This window comes from Lepisosteus platostomus, chromosome 3, assembly GCF_059453375.1.
Source record: "Lepisosteus platostomus isolate fLepPlt1 chromosome 3, fLepPlt1.hap1, whole genome shotgun sequence".
Classification (NCBI taxonomy): Eukaryota; Metazoa; Chordata; class Actinopteri; order Semionotiformes; family Lepisosteidae; genus Lepisosteus; species Lepisosteus platostomus.
Genome location: NC_142613.1, coordinates 62,476,126 through 62,498,103, shown reverse-complemented (window position 1 = coordinate 62,498,103; position 21,978 = coordinate 62,476,126). Strand labels below are relative to the sequence as shown.

The 21,978-nt window shown below is 37.0% G+C and overlaps 1 protein-coding gene across 2 annotated transcripts in view; it reads left to right on the top strand.

Annotated features, from left to right (window-relative positions):
• The window catches only part of galnt14 (UDP-N-acetyl-alpha-D-galactosamine:polypeptide N-acetylgalactosaminyltransferase 14 (GalNAc-T14)), a 108,868-nt gene that overhangs the window by 77,705 nt on the left and 9,185 nt on the right, over window positions 1-21,978 (top strand). The window contains exons 6-14 of one of the 2 annotated variants that reach the window (XM_088626344.1): window positions 3,465-3,586; window positions 4,236-4,323; window positions 7,021-7,105; window positions 10,279-10,382; window positions 10,878-11,004; window positions 13,315-13,407; window positions 15,046-15,129; window positions 16,243-16,387; window positions 20,921-21,032. In XM_088626344.1, coding sequence (XP_088482470.1) covers window positions 3,465-3,586; window positions 4,236-4,323; window positions 7,021-7,105; window positions 10,279-10,382; window positions 10,878-11,004; window positions 13,315-13,407; window positions 15,046-15,129; window positions 16,243-16,387; window positions 20,921-21,032 — 960 coding nt within the window. Of the gene's footprint in view, window positions 1-3,464; window positions 3,587-4,235; window positions 4,324-7,020; window positions 7,106-10,278; window positions 10,383-10,877; window positions 11,005-13,314; window positions 13,408-15,045; window positions 15,130-16,242; window positions 16,388-20,920; window positions 21,041-21,978 lie in introns of both variants that reach the window. The other variant, XM_088626343.1, reaches the window with a different exon arrangement.

Genomic DNA, 21,978 nt, shown 5'->3' with positions numbered 1-21,978 from the left:
AGCAGGCCTCCCGTGGGTCAGAGGACTAGGTTGGCTGCCTTTTGGTTTGACCATTCCCCTGCCAATCAAGCACCCAATCTTCCAATTAATCATTCCATAGCAGATCCTCTGTTTATTGCCAAGATGTCACGCATAAAGCGATCAGTCACTGATTTGCCTGTGGAAGTACAGCTCACAGCACAAATCTACAGCAGATGTAAAGCAAATCCAACTCTTACCTCTGAATCTCTACTTTCCTTTAAATCTCAAAAGGAATCCACATTGCAGTTGCCTTTTGACCAGACTGCTGCCGGCTTTCAGCAGCTTTCTGTACCAGTCTCCCAGTTAGTTATCATTCCCCTCGCTGGGCCTTCGGCTGCTCTTCAGCCCACCAGTCTTCAACCCACACTGGAAACCTACAACAACCCTCGATTCCAAGAACTTGAGTTTCAGCCTGTAATCCTCCGCAGCTGTGTGCAATGCACAGCCACGTTACAGCTTCATGATTTCAGCCTGCCTTTCCTCTGCCTGCAGTGCCTTGCTGTGCTGTAACATATAAACCGTATCTTTGTTTTGATGTTGTTCATTACCTTGTTGAAGAAAAACATATTATGTTGGGATATGATTCTGATGCAGGTTATCATGTTAAATATACAATAAAATTAAAAGCTTTGGTTTACAGGTTTAAACACCAAAAATATATTCCATACGAAAAGTGAAATATTTTTTTTAACAATAAACCTTTCTGACTTGCACATACTGTATATACAGTAGTTTCTTTAGTGCTTTACCTATAGTTCTATAGAGGTTAATCAGATTGAAATCAGTGTTTAGAAACACTTTTTGTGGAAGAAAACAAAAATCTTTAAAAAAAACAGAAGATAATCTGTAAAAAACGTCCTAAGTAAATAAGGAGATACTCTTGTTAGTAATAAATATTGCTCCTTGTATATATCTAAAAGAGCATTCAGTCACTTAACCTAGCTGATGGGTCTTAATCTAATCTATGAGTGTGATTCATAAAAATAATTTTAAAATGTATATTTTTAGGAGTATGTTACAGATCATGAAAACCAGATATTTTTGGGGGCTGAAAAAATGTCATTCATGATTCATGAATAGCTGACACAGCTACCTGCTTGAACCACTTAAAAAATAGATTAAAACAGTCAAAAGAGCAACAAAAAGGAAAATTGCAATGCAGTCTCAAATGAATAATACATTTGTTTAATAGTAGCAATAGGAAATATCTAGGAAAAAAAGGAAAATGCTGATGTATTAAATTAATATTTCACTTAATAATTTATCAAGATATGCCAGGATGAGGAAGGACAAAGTTATTTACTAACTAATATTAACATTTTAGAGGCTGAAATACCTGAAAAACAGAGGCTGAAAAATGGTCATTCTAGACAAGATGATTGTCAAAACCCAATGACTGGCAAATTTCAAATTTCTCTTTGTAATCCCCTTCCACAGATGAAATGAGCCAAATGTTTACTGTATACATCTGTTATCTGTAAAGTTCATGGATATTCTAATTAGAACTACATTCTAATTATAACTACCATCTGTATAGAAATACATCCTAGGGAATAACAGGTTAGAATCATATTAGGAAAGGTACCTCTTTAATTAAATTGTTAGGATACATGAAATAAGCAACAGCAATAATGGACACACAGCATCTGAGCACACAGCTTTTGAGCAAGTTCCTCCTGAAAAATAATTCTCAAATTGCAGTCAATAGTTAATGTATTGTCTGATTTTTGACTGAGCTAGTTAATAGATGAATATAATAATAAATGAAAGAAAACATCGTTTTTACACCAAACATAATGTTGATGAGCATTCCAAAAAGCTCAATTTTCATTTAATCTGAAGATAACTCATTATTTCAATTGTCATTCAAATGATGTTTGGTAAGTTTGATTTTGCCTCTTTTTGCTATTTGCCTTCATGTAATTCAGTTCTTGATTGCACTTCTTTTATTTCAACCTTGCTATAAATAACACATTCGTGCAGCTGACCTTGAATGATAATTTTCACACTTTGTTACCACTATACCAGCTTTTATGCCAGTAATCTTAAATAATGGACACAACTGTGGAAAATGGTAGACTCAGCGTTTTTGTATTATTTTATATCCATCCACCAACTTGTGCAGGCCACTGTCTATTTACTGCAGCCTTCAGAGAGCTCTCTGTCCTGAACCACAACTTTAATTCTGCTACTACTGAACGTTTTCCATGTATTACCTACAGTATATTTAATACCCCAGGAAAACTATGTTTCCAAGGAGCAGAATGTTATTGGGGTTTTATTTTTGTTGAATTTTATTTTTCTGGAATTTAATTATCAGTTAATTATCTAAGAAATTTACAACTTTGCTCTGTGCAATGCCATTATTATTTTGCGGTATATGATAATTAGGATTTAAGTGGCACATTGTCCATTCTGTAACTCATTCTGCTATATGATGATTTTTTTAGTATGAATATATCTGCAGGGCACGATAAATTCTAAATACAAAATGGGAAGCTGATCCATATTTTAAAAAAGTAAAATAAGATTATTTAATGGACTAGTAGATAATAAGTTAAATCATTATGTTATCTACTGACAGGCTAGAAGAACTGAATGCTTTTAGTCTTGAACAGAGAAGACTACAGGGATACCTGATGCAAATATTCAAGATCCTCAAAAGCATTGAGACAGTCAACCTAATAGGCTTCTGCAGAATCAACAGTGAAACACAAACCAGAGGACAAGTGGAAACTACAGTATATAGAATTGCTTTTAAAAAATGAGCACAAAAGGCAATTTTTGCACAAAGGATTATGGGGATCTATAACAAGCTACACAACCATGTTATCAAAGCTGAAACCCTGGTTTCGTTCAAGAAACGGCTGGACAAGATTAATTCGCTATTCACAATAAAATCAGTTAGATGGGCTGAATGGCTTCTTCTAAGAACTTTGTTTTCTTATGTTTTTGGAAACAATCTGCTGCTGTTCTAGATGTGGTAAGGTGTCATGGTCTTGAAGCACATGCAAACACAGAATATGGATTTAATTTGGAATTACCTGATTTAAAGTTTGATCAGCTTTGTTGTTTTGCCTGTGTCAGACTGAGCTATTGTGAAAAAGCTAACAGAAAATCAATGTTGTAATTTTGTTCTTAAAACAATTTTATTAGTAAATGTAATGTGCTTGTCATAAAAATATATGTTGAATGCAGTACTAAATGCCATATTGGAAAACAAGGTTTTGACAAAAGTGAAAGTTCTTTGTTATGCATTAGAACTTGTAAGAATATATAAAGGGTGCATTTGTGAACAAATCTATGGGAAATTACTGAATCCGACAACCTAGTCGCAGTACAGTACAGTATGTTAAAAGCAACCAGTGTTACAGGAGCATAAAAGCTAAAAACAGAAAAATTAAAGCCCTCAGAACAGTACAGTACAATCTTCACTCCCACAGGTCTAATACGCTCCAGGGTCCGTGGGGCAGATGCTGCTGGGGCCAGCGTCTTGACATTCCTCGACAGCCACTGTGAAGTGAACAAAGACTGGCTCCCCCCTCTTCTTCAGAGAATGAAGGAGGTGAGGGGCATTGAATTTACAGCACATCAAGCGTAATTCACTTTTGAAAGCCACTTTGACATGAGGCTCACCTTATCAAGGTGAAATAAAAAGAAAGAAAGAAATATATTGGTTGGGTTGGTCATTGATTCTTGGTCATGCTGACTACAACAGTAAATTACGTTCTAACTGCATTGATGATTGTCCAGTGAGGAAGTAAAACAATTTGATACTAGATACTAGTCAAATATAACTGTGTCCCAAATCACTCCATATAGTTCAGCAAGCCCACTATGCACTGTTTTACCTTTTTCAGAGGAGTCTTATTCATAAGGAGCAATGCAAAAGGCTGTTCACCCATTTGTGTCCAATTGCATATCCTAATTGTTTTATTCTCTTATGGAAGACTTTTTGGTTCAATCCCAATAATTAACCATGAACTGGAGGTGAGTGGAAATGCAGCTTACTTTTATTTTGCCAGAAACATACTTTATGGACATGTAACGTAACTTGACCATTTGTTTTAAACTTTCCCTCAGTCCTTTTTTCTACAGTGTCTCTGGAGACATACAGTACATGTATGGAAGTGGGCTGGAGACGTGTTTCTCTTAATTGCCTAGTCTCGATGAGAGCCAGTGAATGGCGGCTTCTCTTTGATCTTGTGTCCTAGAATCCAACTCGTGTGGTGAGCCCCGTCATCGACATCATCAACATGGACACTTTTGCTTATGTGGCAGCTTCGTCTGACCTCCGAGGAGGTTAGTCTGGACTTGTTGGCTCGTACTGAAGGCCATTTGCAAGCTTTAGTGTGAGAACCAGTTAGTCCCAGGAGAGGGCTGTCAGACTCAATAAAGATATCCTAATGCTCAGTTGGTAGGTTAACAGAGAACTGAGCCCTGGTCACCAACATCCATGCTAAGCATTTTGCCTCCTTGCCACTATCAAGACAGAAACTCTTAACTCCGTTAGTCTAGGGGTGAGTCCCAGACTTCAGTACTCGGACCGGTCACAAAGTGCATATTGTTTTAACAACTTCTTATGTATACACAGTACATAATAACGTGAAACAACAAATAGAAAAAAAATGGGAATACGCAAGAAAGATGAAGGGGTAAAGAGGAGGCTAATCAAAAAAAAATTCCAAAGAGGTAATTTAAAATATGCCTCTTTTTCAACCCCTTGCATTATTCACAGAATAACAGATCTGCTCTCAGTAATGCTATTAGAGTGAAATACTGCCCATCAAACACAATGCCACTATGCAAGTCATTCAGGATGAATATTACATGTTAAATATTAATTTAATAATGATAGAAATATAAGATAGTAAAATTAATACATTTAAATAATTTAATATATAATAATCCTATAGACTTAATTTTATATTGTACCTTTGAAAGTAGCTTCTCAAAGCTCTTAAATTTAAATTTCAAGCAAAAGTAAATAAGTATCAGGGAATGTTTCAAAACCAAAACTTTCCAAAAATTATTAATGGTTGACTAGACAGTTATTTTTAAATCCTCAAAAAACAGAAAATTCACACAGCTCAGTATGTTTTTTTACTAATAAGAAGTGCGGTTCTTAAGCACAGAAATCCTATAACCAGGACATTATAAATAAAGACTCTTAAGTAATTATGTCTACTTTTAATCACAAATCTATAATAATAATAATTGCTTACACTTTTATAGCGCTTTTCTGGACACCCCACTCAAAGCACTTTACAGGTAATGGGGACTCCCCTCCACCACCACCACCACCAATGTGCAGCATCCACCTGGATGATGCGACGGCAGCCATAGTGCGCCAGAACACTCACCACACATCAGGTATCAGTGGGGAGGAGAGCAGAGTAATGAAGCCAATTCTTAGAGGGGGATTATTAGGAGGCCATGATTGGTAAGGGCCAATGGGAAATTTGGCCAGGACGCCGGGGTTACACCCCTACTCTTTTCAAGAAGCGCCCTGAGATTTTTAATGACCACAGAGAGTCAGGACCTCGGTTTAACATCTCATCCGAAGGACGGCGCCTGTTTACAGTAAAGTGTCCCCATCACTATACTGGGGCATTAGGACCCACATAGACCACAGGGTGAGCGCCCCCTGCTGGCCCCACTAACACCGCTTCCAGCAGCAACCTTAGTTTTTCCCTGGAGGTCTCTCATCCAGGTACTGACCAGGCTCACACCTGCTTAGCTTCAGTGGGCTGCCAGTTGTGAGTTGCAGGGTGCTTAGCTTTGCACTGAAAATCTGAACTGCAAATCTTGGTGTCTTTAGTCAGATTTCAATTTTGATTTTGAAATGAAGACTCTTGGTAACCAACTGTTGTTTACCACTTAATTTCTTTTCTTCTTTGAGATTGGAATTTCTCTTCTGATAAAAAAGACCTTTCCCTTAATTTTTCCAATGAAGTCTTAGAAACTGATAAATTGCTGTTGGGTTGTGTGTGATGGAAGTTTCAAATGCTTTATCATTTTGGAAACCTTTCATTTTTCCCATTGAGCCATTTGTCACAACTTATCTAGGATTGCCTGATGAATCTAATCATTAAAGAGGCTAATTCATAGCATTTGGTTTATCTTTGTACCATTTCTCTTTGGCTTAACACAGTAAGCTGTTGCTTTATGAGAAAAAAGAATGTTGGTTATTAATTTTCAGATGTCTTTAAATAAAAACTTAGAAGTACTGGTATTTAAGTTTTCTGTTCATGTTCCCAATGTGAATGAGTCTGAATTAAATTACCAGTTTAGATAGTGCTATGTACTGTCTGTAGCCAATGTAGTCTAGCTTGAATGTTGGTTTCCAAATATTGTCCAGGGAGACCACTATTTCTGTTTTGTTTCATTCCAGCTGAGCTCTAAATCACCTGGCTAATCATTGTCTTTAATTAATCTGGTTGCTTGTTTAGATTGCTGGAGTGCTTGCTTCTGTACTCAGTCCACTGTTTCAAAAAACACAACTTCAGGTATATTGTTTCCAACACCTTCAAGCATACAGATGTTTATGCAGTGTTTCCTTATTGTGCTTATCCTTATTTATAACTCACTATTTCTTAGATGATCAGCTTATGTTGAGCAAATGCAGCTCAGAATTATAAAAAATTATCAAAAATTCCCACAATGAGCAGTCTTGTCCTCCTATAAAATATCATTTCCGGCAACACATCTGAACAAGTATTTTTTCTGAAGCACTTGGTAAAGGGTTGATACCAATTCCAAATCCCATTTGACCTTTTAAAGGCTAAAATAAAATGCAAAAATGTTCCAAATACTGTAGAAAATCACCCCTAAAACATCTTGTTGTAAGCTCTGCCCCATTTGCATACTTTATTTGTAATGTAAAGCACAAAGGGCAGTCAAACACGTGACAGATGTTATTAGTAGAGGTTCACTATAATCTCACTATTACACAGATCTGTCAAAACCGCTGTTGTGATTATCTGCTTTCTGCCCCAGGCTTTGACTGGAGTCTGCATTTCAAGTGGGAGCAGTTGTCTGCTGAACAGAAAGCAAAGAGAGCTGACCCCACGGAGCCTATTAAGTAAGTAAGAATAAACACATCTACTAAACAATGCACGAACAACACAAATATTGGGCTTCTTATTTGGAATGCATAAGAAATCTCCATAATAAAAAATCAACATCCGAAATGTGACACAGATTGAATTGCGGATGTATCATAGGAAGAATATCTTTGGCAATACAGTATACAGTATACATATACTGTATATGTCTTTATGATATATCTGATAATATTATCTGTATATACCTGATAATATTAATATTGATAATGTAGATTACTCCACTTGAATAGCTTTCAGGAGATCCAGGAGGTGTTATGAACCCAAGGAAGGGCGTCTTGGTCCAGGGGTAGTGGCCAGCAGGCTCTGGAATGGACTTTCAGAAACAGGGCTGGGTATGCTGGTCTGCACCTGGAGCCTGGCAGGACAGGGCACACACTATTGCTGCGCTCTACCAGAGGTGCGGCAAGAACTAGGCCGAACAGGGGGTATGCTCTCCAGGGGGTCTACTCCAGAGACTGGGCCAAGAGGTGCAAGACCAGTGCAGAGTCCCAGGGGCAGGGCAAGAGAGGGGACTGGCAGAGAGACTGTCTGAGGCTGAGTCTGAAAGAGCAGGCTGACGGAACAGGACTGGAGTGCAGGCTAGAGTTCAGGCAAGGGCAGGAAGGCCCACCAGGACCAGGAGCTCCAGAACCCCCCAGGCCGGTAATTGCAGCCAACGCAGCAGCAGATCTCACCTCCAGGAAACACACCAAAGGCAACAGAAGTGCCATGCTCACTGCAGGGGAAGATGCAGTGCAATGTGGACACCAGGGAAAAGAAGCACCTCACGCCCATCGCAGGACAAATCTGGTGTGATGTAAGCTCTGGGACAACAGGAATGGGCCGTCATCCATCAAGGAACTCCAGGCCACATGCTGCACGCAGCAGCTGGAGCTGTGAAGGCGAGCACGGCAAAGGACAGGTTCCCCAGACAGGCCAGACAGGATACAGACAGGCAATGGGGAATCCAGGCAGGCAGGGACGCAGGACAGGACAGGAAACAGGAGGAATTCAAGCTGACAGGGAATGGGAAACAAGCAGGCTGGTGATGCAGTATGCAATGGCTGTCCATAAGTGATGCAATATAGGGATTGCAGAGGAGAATTTAAACAGAGCTTAATTCATCCAAAACACCTGATGTATGGCTCCAAGTATCTTAACTCCTTGGAATCTGGTGTAAATCAGGCAGGAGGGAGGTGTCATGGCCTGTGGCCACTACAGCTACAACATGCCCCTCTGCTTCACCACCGGCCAGTCATAACATCAGTCACATAGGATCTCTCTCCCTCTGAGTGCTACTTACTCATCCAGACCAGCTGGTCCTCGTTCGGCAGGTTTTCCCAAGTATCAGAAGGCTATCTTGGCTCAAGGCCACACCGATGGGCCTACTTTGAGCCAAGATGGCGATTTCCTCAATAAACCTTTCCTTGCCTCACTGTCTGCACTTCCTTCACCTGAGTCTGGGCAATTATACTGTCCATAAGCCAGGTTGTAAAGTAAGTTGACTTGTCATTGGTTTGGTTTATGGACTGTCATTTTGAATACATAAGAATAGATGTATTTCTCTGTAAATTACAGGCGGAAAGAAAATTGTTCCAATATTAGAACTTAGTGTCAAAAAACAGACACTCAACATTGTGTACTGTATTCTGAATGTGAGCAGACTGCATTAGTATGTCCAAGTATTTCATCACTCCTAGAGAATGGAGTCAGAGAAATGAAGTACAGCGATAAACAATCAGTTTTTGTAATGATGGATATTTTCTTGAGGATGTCAATAAATAATATAATACTGTGATCATTAATTAAATTATTTATTCTTTTTGTTAAGACTAACATAATACTATAAATGCTAAACTTCTCAACCATCAGACACCATACCTATTGCATCAGACCTGAAGAATAACACTTTTACTACCTGTTTACACTTTTTGTACTTGTATTTTAAATGTGGACAGAACTTAGTACTGTGCTTTACATAATAAACTCATGAGTTTTTCTTCCTTTAAGCATCTTAGAGTTTTCATGCATCCAAATGCACTCTGTGCTGAAAAGGACTACAGTGTTAATATTTAGTAACTTGTTATTTTGCTTCATACAGTGCTTAATCATGAAAACATCCAAACAATAAAATTCTGAGATGTACTCAGTGTGTTCCAGTGCCTAAATACATGTTTTAGGAGTTCTTTTCACTAGGCACTTCAGAAGATATGTGACTAATGTGCTTGTGTACAAGTGGATCAGAGGCTAAAGAAAATTTGACGTTTGCCATGTACAGTAACACATAAATTACATTGAAGTAATAATCTGTGTTGTCCATTTGATTACTGTTAAATTATGGGCTATTAACATACAGTAATACTTGTTTTAATTATGTTAATCTTATTATGGCAGGGTAACAGATGTAATATTTCCTTTTTTAAAAAAACATATTAATTCCCTAATAGAAAGTTCCACACTATGAATTCCCTCACTGATTTCTGAACAGCCACATTTCCTCTATGTTTCATGCTGAATTGAAGAAACAACAATACTCTCCAGTTAAATCCTGTAACCCATAGACTGGTGTGTGATGTAGGAGAGTAGTTACATGCTCTCAGTTCTGCCTTATGCACTGTGCTTTTGACATTCCAGCTTGTAATAACCCTCACCAGGATTTGTGGCTTTTTGATAATGTATTCTTTTTTAAGAAAAAAGAAGCGATACAAAGTGTTTTACATTTAATTTTTTTTAGCAGTCTGTGCTTTCCAAATCGTGGCAAGTCAGCCATGAATAAAGTATTATTAATATATCTCTGCTGAGAAAGTATATCACTACACTTAAGTTCTACAATAGGAGAAAATCTTTAATACCTGCCTTTTCAAGAAGATTTGAGTAATACAGGTTGCAGAAATAAGTTGTCAGACAATTGTGTATGATGAAGGAAACTAAATTTGAACCCCTGTGTTCATAAGAACACATAAGAACCCACCAGCCATTACAGTGTAATGTAGGAGAAGAAAACACAGATATTTTTTAAAAAGTATATTAAAAGTGTATGTTAATTTGGGAAAAACGTATTATCAGTACATAAGAAAAGTTACAGACAATAGGAATCCATTCAGCTATATATTATTTGTAGAGTGAGCTCATCTACAGTTGTCTCCTGCAGGACCCCAGTCATTGCTGGTGGACTGTTCATGATTGACAAGAACTGGTTTAATCACCTGGGAAAGTATGATACAGCCATGGACATCTGGGGAGGGGAAAACTTTGGTAAGACCCTTTGTTAAATTAGAATACAGTGCAGCTGTCATTTTGGACAGGAATGTTAAAGATATTAAACGTGATGTAAGATCATGAAAATCGTTACAATATGTATTGTATGCTGCAAAAATATTGAGTTAACATTTTCAAATCTAGTAAAATAGCACGTATTGTGCCTTTACCAAATCAGAAATAAAAGTCACATTATATGAATCTGATGAATGGCAAGGTACTGAAATTAACAAGGTACATGAAATATAAAAGTTGATAATGGTACCTGCAGGGACAATATTTGCATTTGTGCGTGTGTCCCACACTGAGTGTTTTTCTTTCTCGAAAATTATAATTAAGTGATGTGTACAGAAAAAAATTAACTCATTAATTTTTGAATTAAAATTAACCTTTCTTGATCTTTGCTTTTTTTAGCACTACCTACAGTGGCATACTGTACATGAATACTGTACTGTATGTGCCAGTCCAATATCCACTGTGCATCTCTTGCAGAGATCTCCTTTCGTGTCTGGATGTGTGGCGGCAGCCTGGAAATTATCCCCTGCAGCCGGGTTGGTCATGTCTTCCGCAAGAAGCATCCATACATCTTCCCTGAAGGCAATGCCAATACGTACATAAAGTAAGGCCATCAGATTTAATACAGAAGCTTTTCTCTCTTATCTAGTATCCCTCTCTGTCTGTTATTACAAGACTAGCAAATGAAAGCTGGTAAAATGAATTCTGTACAACTCTTGCTGTCCATAGCTTTTCTGAAGCATTTCTCAAAATTAAGTGGCTGTATTTATTCTTCTACTGATTGCTGGGAGTAAAATATATACAAATTGAAAATTATAATTATGTGTTAATAAAAGAAATAAAATGATGTTATTGATGAGAAGGAAAGATGTTGAACATAATTCTGAGAGTTGAAGTTACAGTACATTGTTTTATGTTATCTCAGATGAGCAATGACTCCAACTAAACATTTTATTGATGTACTGTATTTTACCCCAGACCAATTTAATTCAGATCAGCTCAGAAAGCTGAAAGTCGAGTCGATCTGTTCTTTTTATGTCCTCTTTGTGAGTGTTATCTTCTAAGCTTTTTTGAGTAATCTATGGCTTCTGTATGATTTTTGGGCACAATGTCCACATTTCATATACTTTATATATTTCTGAATAAAGGCAGCAGACTTTAGTGGAATTTTTCCTTTTAAGACTCATAGCACGTTTTAATCTTTATTTTCCAGTAACTCTTCAGCACATTTCTGTACTTATTTCAAAAGTGTTTTTGGTGATGAAATTAACTGATATGAATATGCAGTATCTGTGTAATGCTTGGTGCTTGATCCCACTTATTTTCATTTCTTTTGGGAGACAGAAACCGCACTAAACAACACTTTAGTTTTCTGTAAATGTATGCTTATTCTTCATGTAGCTCTTGAGTTCATGTTTGTAGTACTTCTACAAAATTGAGTGTACAGAACTTCTATGTTATGCATTTAGTTTAGCAAGGTTTGTGTACGATTAGAATTATCACACAATTTGTAGTTTGGTATTCTGTACACAATAGAAATTGTTTGAAAAAAGTGAATTAACCTCTTAGACTTCAGAAACAATCATGCCCACAGATGAATTTCTGACTAACATCATAGACTATATCTGAATATTGCATTGCCAATACCTGTATGGAAGTAATCATACAAAAATATTATTTAATTTGTTGCACAATCTAAATGTTTACCATTGTTGTTATTTATGTGTATGTGTAAAATAATTCATTTTTTATAAATAAGCTTTAGAAGGAGATGTTTTACACTCATAATGTAGTAGGCAGAAAAAAGGTACAGTATTTTATAGTGACCTTTTTTTTTAAATGCCACACCTATGATGTGATTATAAATCTTCTCATTATCTGTACTTGTTTTTATGATGAATTTGACATGTATTGGAACATTTTATGTTAACCTTTGTCTGTCACTTAACTCCAGTTCTGTTGCATATTTGCAGTTATGTTAGTGCACAGCTGTACAGAAACATAAATTAGGACTGTAATTATTCAGAAAGGTGCAGAAGAGATCTGTCATGTACTTCAAAGGAATTCAAATCAGCAGTGAAGCAGGAAAAAACTTTGTGTTCCTGCCTCAAAGCGTATCAAGGGTACATGAAGAAAATTACCCTAATTAGGTTTCGGGGGCTATATGGAAACAGAATGAAAAAGCATTTGAAGAACTTGCTCCAAAATACATTCGACGGGATCTAGCTTTTCCTCAAGGGATTTGGATAGCAACTGTAAAGGAAACAAATACGCTAATAAACAGTGAAAATATAGCTTGTTATTTGCAGTTTTTGTTTCTAACACTCTTAAAAACATCATAGCCAGGTTACAATATCTACCCTATTTTTTTTTTAAATAACCACACATAAAGAAGACTAGAAAGAAAGTTTATCTAACCAAGAAAAACATACTTTTTTGTGATTTTTTTACATCAGTTAATTTGTAGTGCCTTCTTCAAGGAGAAGTCTTTTTCCACAATTCATTTTCCATCTCCACATCTGCCATAGCAAGAGGCTATAGAGTAAGGAATACTGTAGGTTTTTTTACATATTTTATGTAAAAATATTTTATTCATATTTTTACCTGAATGGAGTACTTTTTGCCTTTCCAGTTCAACATGCATTCCCTTTCAAGAAAAAAAATCTTATCTTGGTTTTGAGCCAATACCTTCATGTTGTTTAACTTCAACCTTTGTCATTCTTGTAGCTAAAGGATTTAAATTATTGGACTTTATTGCAAAGTTCTCTCAGGTCCGAATAATTGTGAGTCTTCTAAAAATAATAGAGGACATCAGGTATCTAATAACATGGTGCTTTGATTTCATGAAAGGGGCAGAAATAGGAGGTTTTGGTACAGTATGTGCCTAGAGTGCTCTTTTTGCATCTATTCACAGGAACACGAGGCGGACAGCTGAAGTTTGGATGGATGAATTCAAACTATTTTACTATGCAGCACGACCTGCTGCCCGAGGAAAAACTTATGGAGAGTAAGTTCCACATAGAACAGCCTCTCTCTCTCTTTCACACTGCTTCTGATCTTAACAATTTATTGGAATTTGCGGTTTTAATGTGTTTGATGCTAAATGAAAAGTACAGTACCTGCTAAACCAGCAGGACTTAAACGCTCAAGGACACGATCATACATGTTAAACTGTCTTAGGTTTTTCACTCAGTTCTTTAATTAGTTCATACTTTAAATTGTACCTTTTCAGAAACTGTTTTAGCATAGCGAATAAAAGGTGAGACACGAGTCTTAAGAGACACTTTAACACACACCAGATAAAGTTGTTTACTATTTAGTAAAACATGAAAGCTTCTAAGGATCCTTCTGAATACTCAGTTAATTTATTATAGTGATTTCTTCTGAAATTGCTTTGACTTACATCTTTTTTATACTGTTTTATGTAAAGTAAAGGATTGTATAGGAATATTCTGAATTATGTACAGGAAACCGTAGCACTAACTACAACACACAAAAAAATGAAAATCTAAAGGTGCAAAAATGCCATGTCTTTCATAAGCAAGGTGCCCTACAGTACATTTCACCATTGGTGTGTTTCATTTTTATAATCTTATAACAATACTCTCTTTAAGTTTTACTTGAATGAGGCTAAAAAACACCATTATAGCGCTTTCATGAGCACTACACAACATGCATAATCAATCTGCATAAATTCTTTTACAGCCATTGGTGCAAACGACATTACAAACATGTAATAATTCATAACCTATCAAAAGCTGAGAGCAATGCTCGATATAAGGAGCAGTAGGAGAAAATGATTGAGTACAATATTAAGGACCTGAGAGCTGATGAGAAGACTTTACAGAATCAGTCAAAATGGTACTAGTATGTTTATGACATATATTTTCTCTATTTTTTTGCATGTTGTTTTATCATAGTGTTTAGTAACACAGTATTCGTCTCATAGTACAGTATATCCACAATTATTCACAGCCCTCAAACAACATCAATTCAGCATATTGTTTTTTTTATAAAGAATAGTGAAAGAAGCCAGAGGACAGAAGTGGAAACTAAGTGGAAGGACAATTAAAACCTGGAACAGGAGAAAAGTCAGCTTAATTCATGAAACAGCTGGACGAGATCCTTGAATCAATTAGCAGTACTTAGCAAATGGGCTAGAAGTGCCAAAATGTCCTTCTGTCTCATGTAACCTTTCCTATGCTCTTGTGTTCCTGTCATGTAGTGTTGATAAAAGAGTTATAACATGGTTTTAAGCCTCATTTAAGTAAAATGTTTCCATGTATCTGTATTGCATTGGATTTATTAGATATGCACTGCCAATCAAATTTCAGAAGCTATCGCACTACACACTATTCAACAACAAAAAGCACTCCTTTTAACTGATTTTTGTAAAGAACTGTATATTTCAGTAATTTCTGTTTTTACCAGAATTGTGGCATCAATATTATATTTGGTTGTTTTAGAAAATGCTATTACTATTTTAGCTGATGCTTTTATCCAAAGCAACTTACGTTTGCAACAGCAATTTGAGCGAAGTACCTTGCTCAAGGGTACCACAGCAGTGTATCCACAGCAGAGGGCCTGAACCTTCAAACTTCCAGTTACGTTTCACTTTACATAATCTTTTGTTCTTCCTTACCAGCATCCAGAGCAGGCAAGAACTCCGGAAAAGGCTTAAATGCAGATCTTTCAAATGGTACCTGGACAACGTTTATCCTGAGCTAACGTATGTCCCTGGCTATTTCTGGTTCTACAGTAAATAGTTTTTCATATTAGATTTTGGGTTCTTCCTGTCACAAATGGTATGCTTTGCTACATGAGTGTCAATTATAAGCTACTGTATTTGTATTTGTTTGCAAATCAATACAGACAAGCTTTTCAAACATTGTGTTGCTTTCTGAGGCAAATTAGCTTTGGGGCCTTGGGTTCAATTCCAGACCTGGGGTACTGTCAGTGCAGTTTGAAAGTTTTCCCCTTGTTAGTGTGGGTCTCCTCAGGGTGCTCCAGTTTCCTCCCACAGCCCAAAGACATACTGGTAGGTTAATTGGCTTATGAGAAAACTGGCCCTCGTGTGAGTGTGATGGTGTCTGTGTCTGTGTGCCCTGCGATGGAATGGCATCTCATCCAGGGTATATCCCACCTCTGCCTGTTGCTGTCCAGAATAGGCTCCAGCTCCTCTGCAACCCTGTACTGGAAAAAAGGGTTAGAAGGATGTTCATGGGAGATGCTTTAACATTCCCTTTCATTCTTAGCTCTTTCACCAAGATCTGGCCCTCTTTCAGTAAAATATAATTCCTTTGTTTAGTTTTCTCAGGTTTGTGCATAGTTCATTGAGACACGTCTCCAAGAAACCTTAAAAATATAACATGATTCATAAATATTCAAAAAGGCATCTCCACTCAAGATTACTCCAAGCCTGCTTGCAGAACTATTTACAGTACATTGTCACTGACTCCATCTGCATCTCAGACATAACAACAATTTAAAACATAAAGTACAACACCAATCATAAGAAGAGGTTTGAGTGGGGAGCTGTGTCTGTGTGGGAGCAAGTGCAGAGGAATAAGTAAGGATGAGTTCCCTGAAAAATGTAAAAGAAGAACAAACATCAGCGATAATCTAATTAATGCAACATAATATGGATGAGGTTTTTTTTCAGTTATGACTGTTTTCTAGTTGGGAAACACTGAGCTTGTAAAAACTGTCTATGAAAAAGACTAGGCAGTGTGCAGTCAAGAAACTGAATTAAGAAATTAAATTAATACCATCCAAGATGGCAAAGGTTTTGCAATCAGAAAGTAAAATAATCACAACTTTTTTTCGATCTTTCTTTATCTAGAATCCCAGATGACTCAGACTCAAAGTCTGGCATGATCAGGCAGAGGCAAAACTGCCTTGAGTCTCGCAAGGTAGAAGGCCAGGATTTGCCAGTGCTGGCACTAGGACCCTGCATGGGCAGCAAGGGAGACCCTGCTCTGAGCCAGGTAAGTGTGACCACAGAGCTAGGGCCGATATTCAGCACATGAGCTAAAGGGCTAATGGTAGGAAGACACAGGCCATGTTTCACACCAGCTTTGATGCCATTGATAAAAACCTGCATCAGCTTGTGGGCTGCAAACGTATTTTATGGCAAATAAGTCACGTGCTTATGGCCTAACTGTTTAAGATGGCCCAGTGGAAGATGTGTTAATTGTTTTTCATTTTTTGAAATAAAACAGGGTTTTCCTGTTTAACTGAGAATGTTTTAATAGTCTTATATGAAATCAAACTAGAATTGACTTTGCCAGCCCATGTTCCCATTACAACCCAGCAGAAATTTATACAAAATATTTAGGAATTGACCTGTCAACTCAAGAAGCGTGCCAAGATGGTTGCCCAAGTTTTGGGTCAATAGCTGTCACTGCTAGCAACAGAGAAAATCACAATAGTTATTGGTTAAACTCTCGCACCTCAGTCTACCACTAAGCAGTTTTTTTAGGTAATGGCAAAGCGTAAAAATGAGAAACAAAAATAAAGAAGTGTAATTCGCTGAATTCCTAATGACTACCTAATCACTGAATGCAACCTACTGTATAAAGAACTAGAGTAAATTGCATAATTGACTGCAATGTAGAGATTCCATGCTGAATAATAGAAGGAAAAAGCAACTTTTTCACTGTTCAACCTTTTAGGGTGCAAATCTCACACTTTTTCTTGTTTATATATGTGTAATAAAAAAATGTTTTTCTTTCTGCTTTTCAAAAGTGAACTAACCTCTACTTAAACAATGTGTTTATGGTCCAAATGATATATATCTGTCTTGGCATTTTTTAATTTTACCAGTGATTCAATGAAATACGATCCTCCAAACCTGTGTAGAAAGCAGATGATTTTTCACTGTCACCACCACTATCAAGTACAGACATGCCTCAGCGAGATACAGTTCAACATTGCTTATAAAGATCCGAGGACAAGCACATTTTGTCACCTAACTCCCATTTCAGAGTCTAACATTACTCATCTTTGTATTTGTAGTTTCACAGTTTAGTGCAGGCATTGAAAGGTAGGAAGATACCTTTTCCATACATACAGTGTCATTTTCCATTTTGGTTTGTTTAACAATTTATTGATAGTAAACCTAGTACTTTTAACACCTACCTCATAAATCCAAATGCAGTTAATGAATTGTAGTTTACATAAGTGCATTTTATAAGAACCTGGAGAAGATTTAATGTGAAAGATTATTTAAAATTCCAGGCAGAGGGCATATCCACTAACTTTCTCATTTTAATTCACTAATTTTAAATTGGCCATCATCAATCTTAAAATATGTGAGCAGCATGTCCCTACTTGCAAAATGTAAAACCCGACTTTTCAAGTTTTCTGAAAGGCTCTTACATTTTGCCATTTGAGCAGAACTGTTTTGGGCTTTAACCAGAACCATGAAATAAGAAAGCAGCATCTGTTTCCGTAACAACCTGTTTGAAGAAATTTAAATATGGAAATATGCATGGGAGAGAAAAACAGGTGTAAACAAAACTAGGATTTCATATGCTGTGCTGTCACACTTAACAAACATATGTAAACCATCTTTGCATGCTTATCCCTCTGACCCTATGCCTCACTGTTCGGCTGCAATATCTCACAAATAAAGATTTTCCCATCCACGTTATTGAAGCTGATACCCTGGCTTCCTGCAAGAAATAGATCCCTGAACAGTCACCTACAAGCAACTATTTCAGCAGGATGGGTTAGATTGCCTATCCTCCTCTTATATTATTTTTCTTACATTCTTATCACAATGTGAAGGATGATCACAAGTGGGAATAATTCCTGTTTTGGGCTGCTGTAACACAAAGCCATAAACAAACATACTCTTGGGTCAAACTGGATCCCTTTGGTCAACTTTAGATCGGTTGTGCATGAAGACGTTGCAAATGTCAATCAGACTGGAATTCTAGTTTCATAATTACTATATTTTTCAGCCATCTATTTTCTATCTACTTCCTTTAATTCAGGGTCATTGGGGATTTGCCTATGCCTGGAGAGCAGCGGGCACAAGGTGGGGTACACCCTGGGCAGGACTCCAGTCCATCGCAGTGCATACAAACAGAAACACAGACACACACACACTTACACAAGGGTCAGTTTTCACTGTAGCCAATTAACCTATCAGTATTTTTTTTTTTGACTGTGGAAGGAAACCGGAGGAAACCCATGCAAACACAAGGAGAACATACAGACTCCATGCAGATAGCACCCCAGGTCCAGTATTTATCCCAGGGTCCCAGCTCTGTGAGGCAGAAATGCAAACCACTGTGCCATTAATTTTTAAGTTTTTTTTACAGTAGCAAGATTACTGTTCTGAAAACATCAGTTATTTTTGGTTAGAAATGCAAAGCTACAAGACTGAGCCAACCATCTCAATCCTTATGTATTGTGAAAGTGGGCTGATGTCCCTCAGGCCTAAACTGTGAAACTGGGAAATATCTCTGAGGAGGGATCAGACCCTGACTACTACAGTATACCAGCACATCCCTGGAGTTGATTTTGAATTTCTTCTTTTCTAAGACAATGAGTTGTTTGTGTTGATATAATATTCAGGGTTTTTCTTTTGCAAAAACCTAATAGACAGCACTGCTGTAGCATGTAGACTTACAGTAGCAGAGAATAAACCACACTGCAGCACATCACTCAAAAGTGACAGGGAAAAATCTGTCTCATATTAGGGATATAATTATTTTTCCTGTTGCCCAAAAGTATTTAAAAAATTATAAATGTGCCAATGTAAAGTTGTTTACTTCATTGACCTATATAATGCCACACTACCCCAGCCAAGTTTTGTTTCTTTTTTGCAAGAGTATACAGTTTAAATATTTGACGAGCATTCCACTTACAACCTAATATACGTTTTTACATCTGCCTGCATATGTTCAAATGCAAAGCAAACAAAATAATACCATTAAAAAGTAAATAAACATAAACAAGACTTGGGGATACACATTGCTATATAGGATAAATTGTTATTAGTAGTAATTAATATTATTAGGTTTTTAGTTCTTTCTTTTATATGTTTGAGCAGTCGTTGCTAAATTAGCAATCATGTAAGTAATGCAAATTGTTCACTCGATGTTTGATTTGTGTGCCATCTGGATTTATGCAAATGACATTCAAGTTTTCTGATACATTTCCTGATGAATCTGAGCATACTTAACATTACTGTCTGACAGCAAAAAGGCCATAGACACATTTAAAAACAAAGCGTTGTTAGCAGCATGCCTCATTTCCTCATGAGAAAATGGCTTTTGAGAATGAATGCAAGGGGTAAAAGTCATCATTGCTTGGCTGTCTAACTCTTTTGATTCTTAAAAATATATTATCATTATTCTGAAAATATTAATTAGATGCAGAGAGTGGAGTATCAAATAAAAATGCCCCACCAACAGTGCCTTAATTAAACTTGTCCTCATTGTTTTCCCTGTAGAACTGTGCTCCTCTGCATAGGCCATGGAGAACTAATGAGAACTGCAGTCTGATATGCAGAAGGCATATTCATAGATTTGCACAGACAGTATAAGTGCCATTATAAATGTATATATGTCTTCATTGTTCACAATGATTGATGGGGTTGGTATCTTGTTTGTATGAGGGGTTTGTAGACCGGCAGTCTCAGACTCAGTTTATGGAGTTTTGACTCAATCTAGATTTTAGAAAAGAATGTAAGGCAAATCTAGGGCAAGGTGTACTAGATGTACAAGAAACTCACCTGTTTTAAGAATCATAGAAAATAATCATGTTGTAAAGTTGACATGATTTTGCAGATAAGTGCTTGATTAGTAATTGATTATTGAAATTACATACAGTACATTTTAGTGAATTGTCCCAGGTTAATTAAAGAATATTTTATTCTTGAGAATAGCTCCTTTTTACCCATCTGATGGTTAAGAAATAACGAATTTTACTCCTAATCAGAAAAAAAATATGTTTGTGTTTTCGTGCTTTGCCCTTCATCAGTTATATTAAATTGAGCTTCCGGTGAGACAGACATTGCAACATTACACTTTTGTTTTTGCTCAACACCACACAGACTGGAGTAGTCTGGAGGTTGTACATATCAGGTTAATCCCCTACTGCTAGTCTAATTATTTGGAATACTGAAATACATTTCACAGAATACTTGCTAAAGTGTCACAACAGATATGTAAAGTAGTACTTTGGCTCTTCTCATTGGTACATTTTCATTTAATACGTAGGATGGAAATTTTATTTTGTGACTAAACTTTATAGTACATCTAGCCCAAAATGTGGGAATTAAATTGCCATAATATATATATATTAATTTTTTGTTTCAGAAAGGTAAACTATTGCTTAGGCTGTAATGCATAATTGAATTACTTGGGGGTCAAGATACAGGTCCTACTGTAAGCCTTAGGCATTGCTTTTGGGTGGCATGTTAGGAGAACGATCGCAGTGTGAGAAGACTAGAGTGTTTGAATGTGACAAATTGAGGTGTCCTTATGTTTTGTTTTGTCTCCTAGGAATGGACATACACGCACAGCCAGCAGATTCGCCAGCAGCAGCACTGCCTGTCTCTCTCCACCAACTTCCCGGCTTCGCAGATCCTGCTTTTGCCTTGCAACGCAGGAGATGGTAAGCAGGTGAGTGCTTCACGGTACAGGCTAACACAGCCAACACTGAGTCTGCACTGACTGACTGGAGCTTGAAAGCTGTAATGGCACTTTTGACAACCCATAAATCAACTTTCAATTATGGCCTCGGATAGCTCTGGATACCAGTCCCCAGGCAGAATTCCTATGGGCTTATTGCTCTTCGGCTTTGACTCTGCAGACAGCTGCCAATTTATTTTTAGAAAAACTATTTTTTGTTGATCTCTCTGTGCTGTGATAAAGAATACAAAAGCATATGATGTTCACTATCCCGATTTGTCCATTTGTTGCTCTTTGTTTAGAATTTCCGCACCCAATAAGTTACTTTGTCTGAGTTTGTTTTTTTACATTTGCAATGTGATTCCAGTTGAAAGTTTAGTCTAGGAAGTTCTCAGACAGCTTGGTATGGTTTAGAAATATATCTGCGTAGCAGATTTCTATTTCTATATATTTTGTAAAAAACGTATTTAACAGCTGTAAATAATGTGTATTAAAAATAACTATATGATAAAGAGATTCTGTGTTCTGTATCCCAGAATACTTTTTCTTTCTCGCGCTCCTAGATTCAATGCTCCTGAAATGGCTAAGATAGTTGTTCTTCTGCAGCATTCAGCAGCGCACTAAGGGCACCTTGCAATAAATGCTGAAAATCTGAATTAAGTGAACTGATGCCTGATAATTAACCCAATGTGCTTTCAAGGTCTAGCACTGCGAGACCTAAGTGAGTGGATGGGCATGAAAACAAAGATTATGTGAAGATTGCTCTTCCAGAGCAACAAACCCCATGTGTTTATATGTGTTTATTTTCAACACATATACTGTGTTGACATTTTCTTTTAAAAAGAAAGTGGAAATTTGGCCATGATTGCTCACTTGTGTGCTCTGTGCTGTGTTTCTACCCAGCTGATCTAGCATCAGCTTTGTCTTCT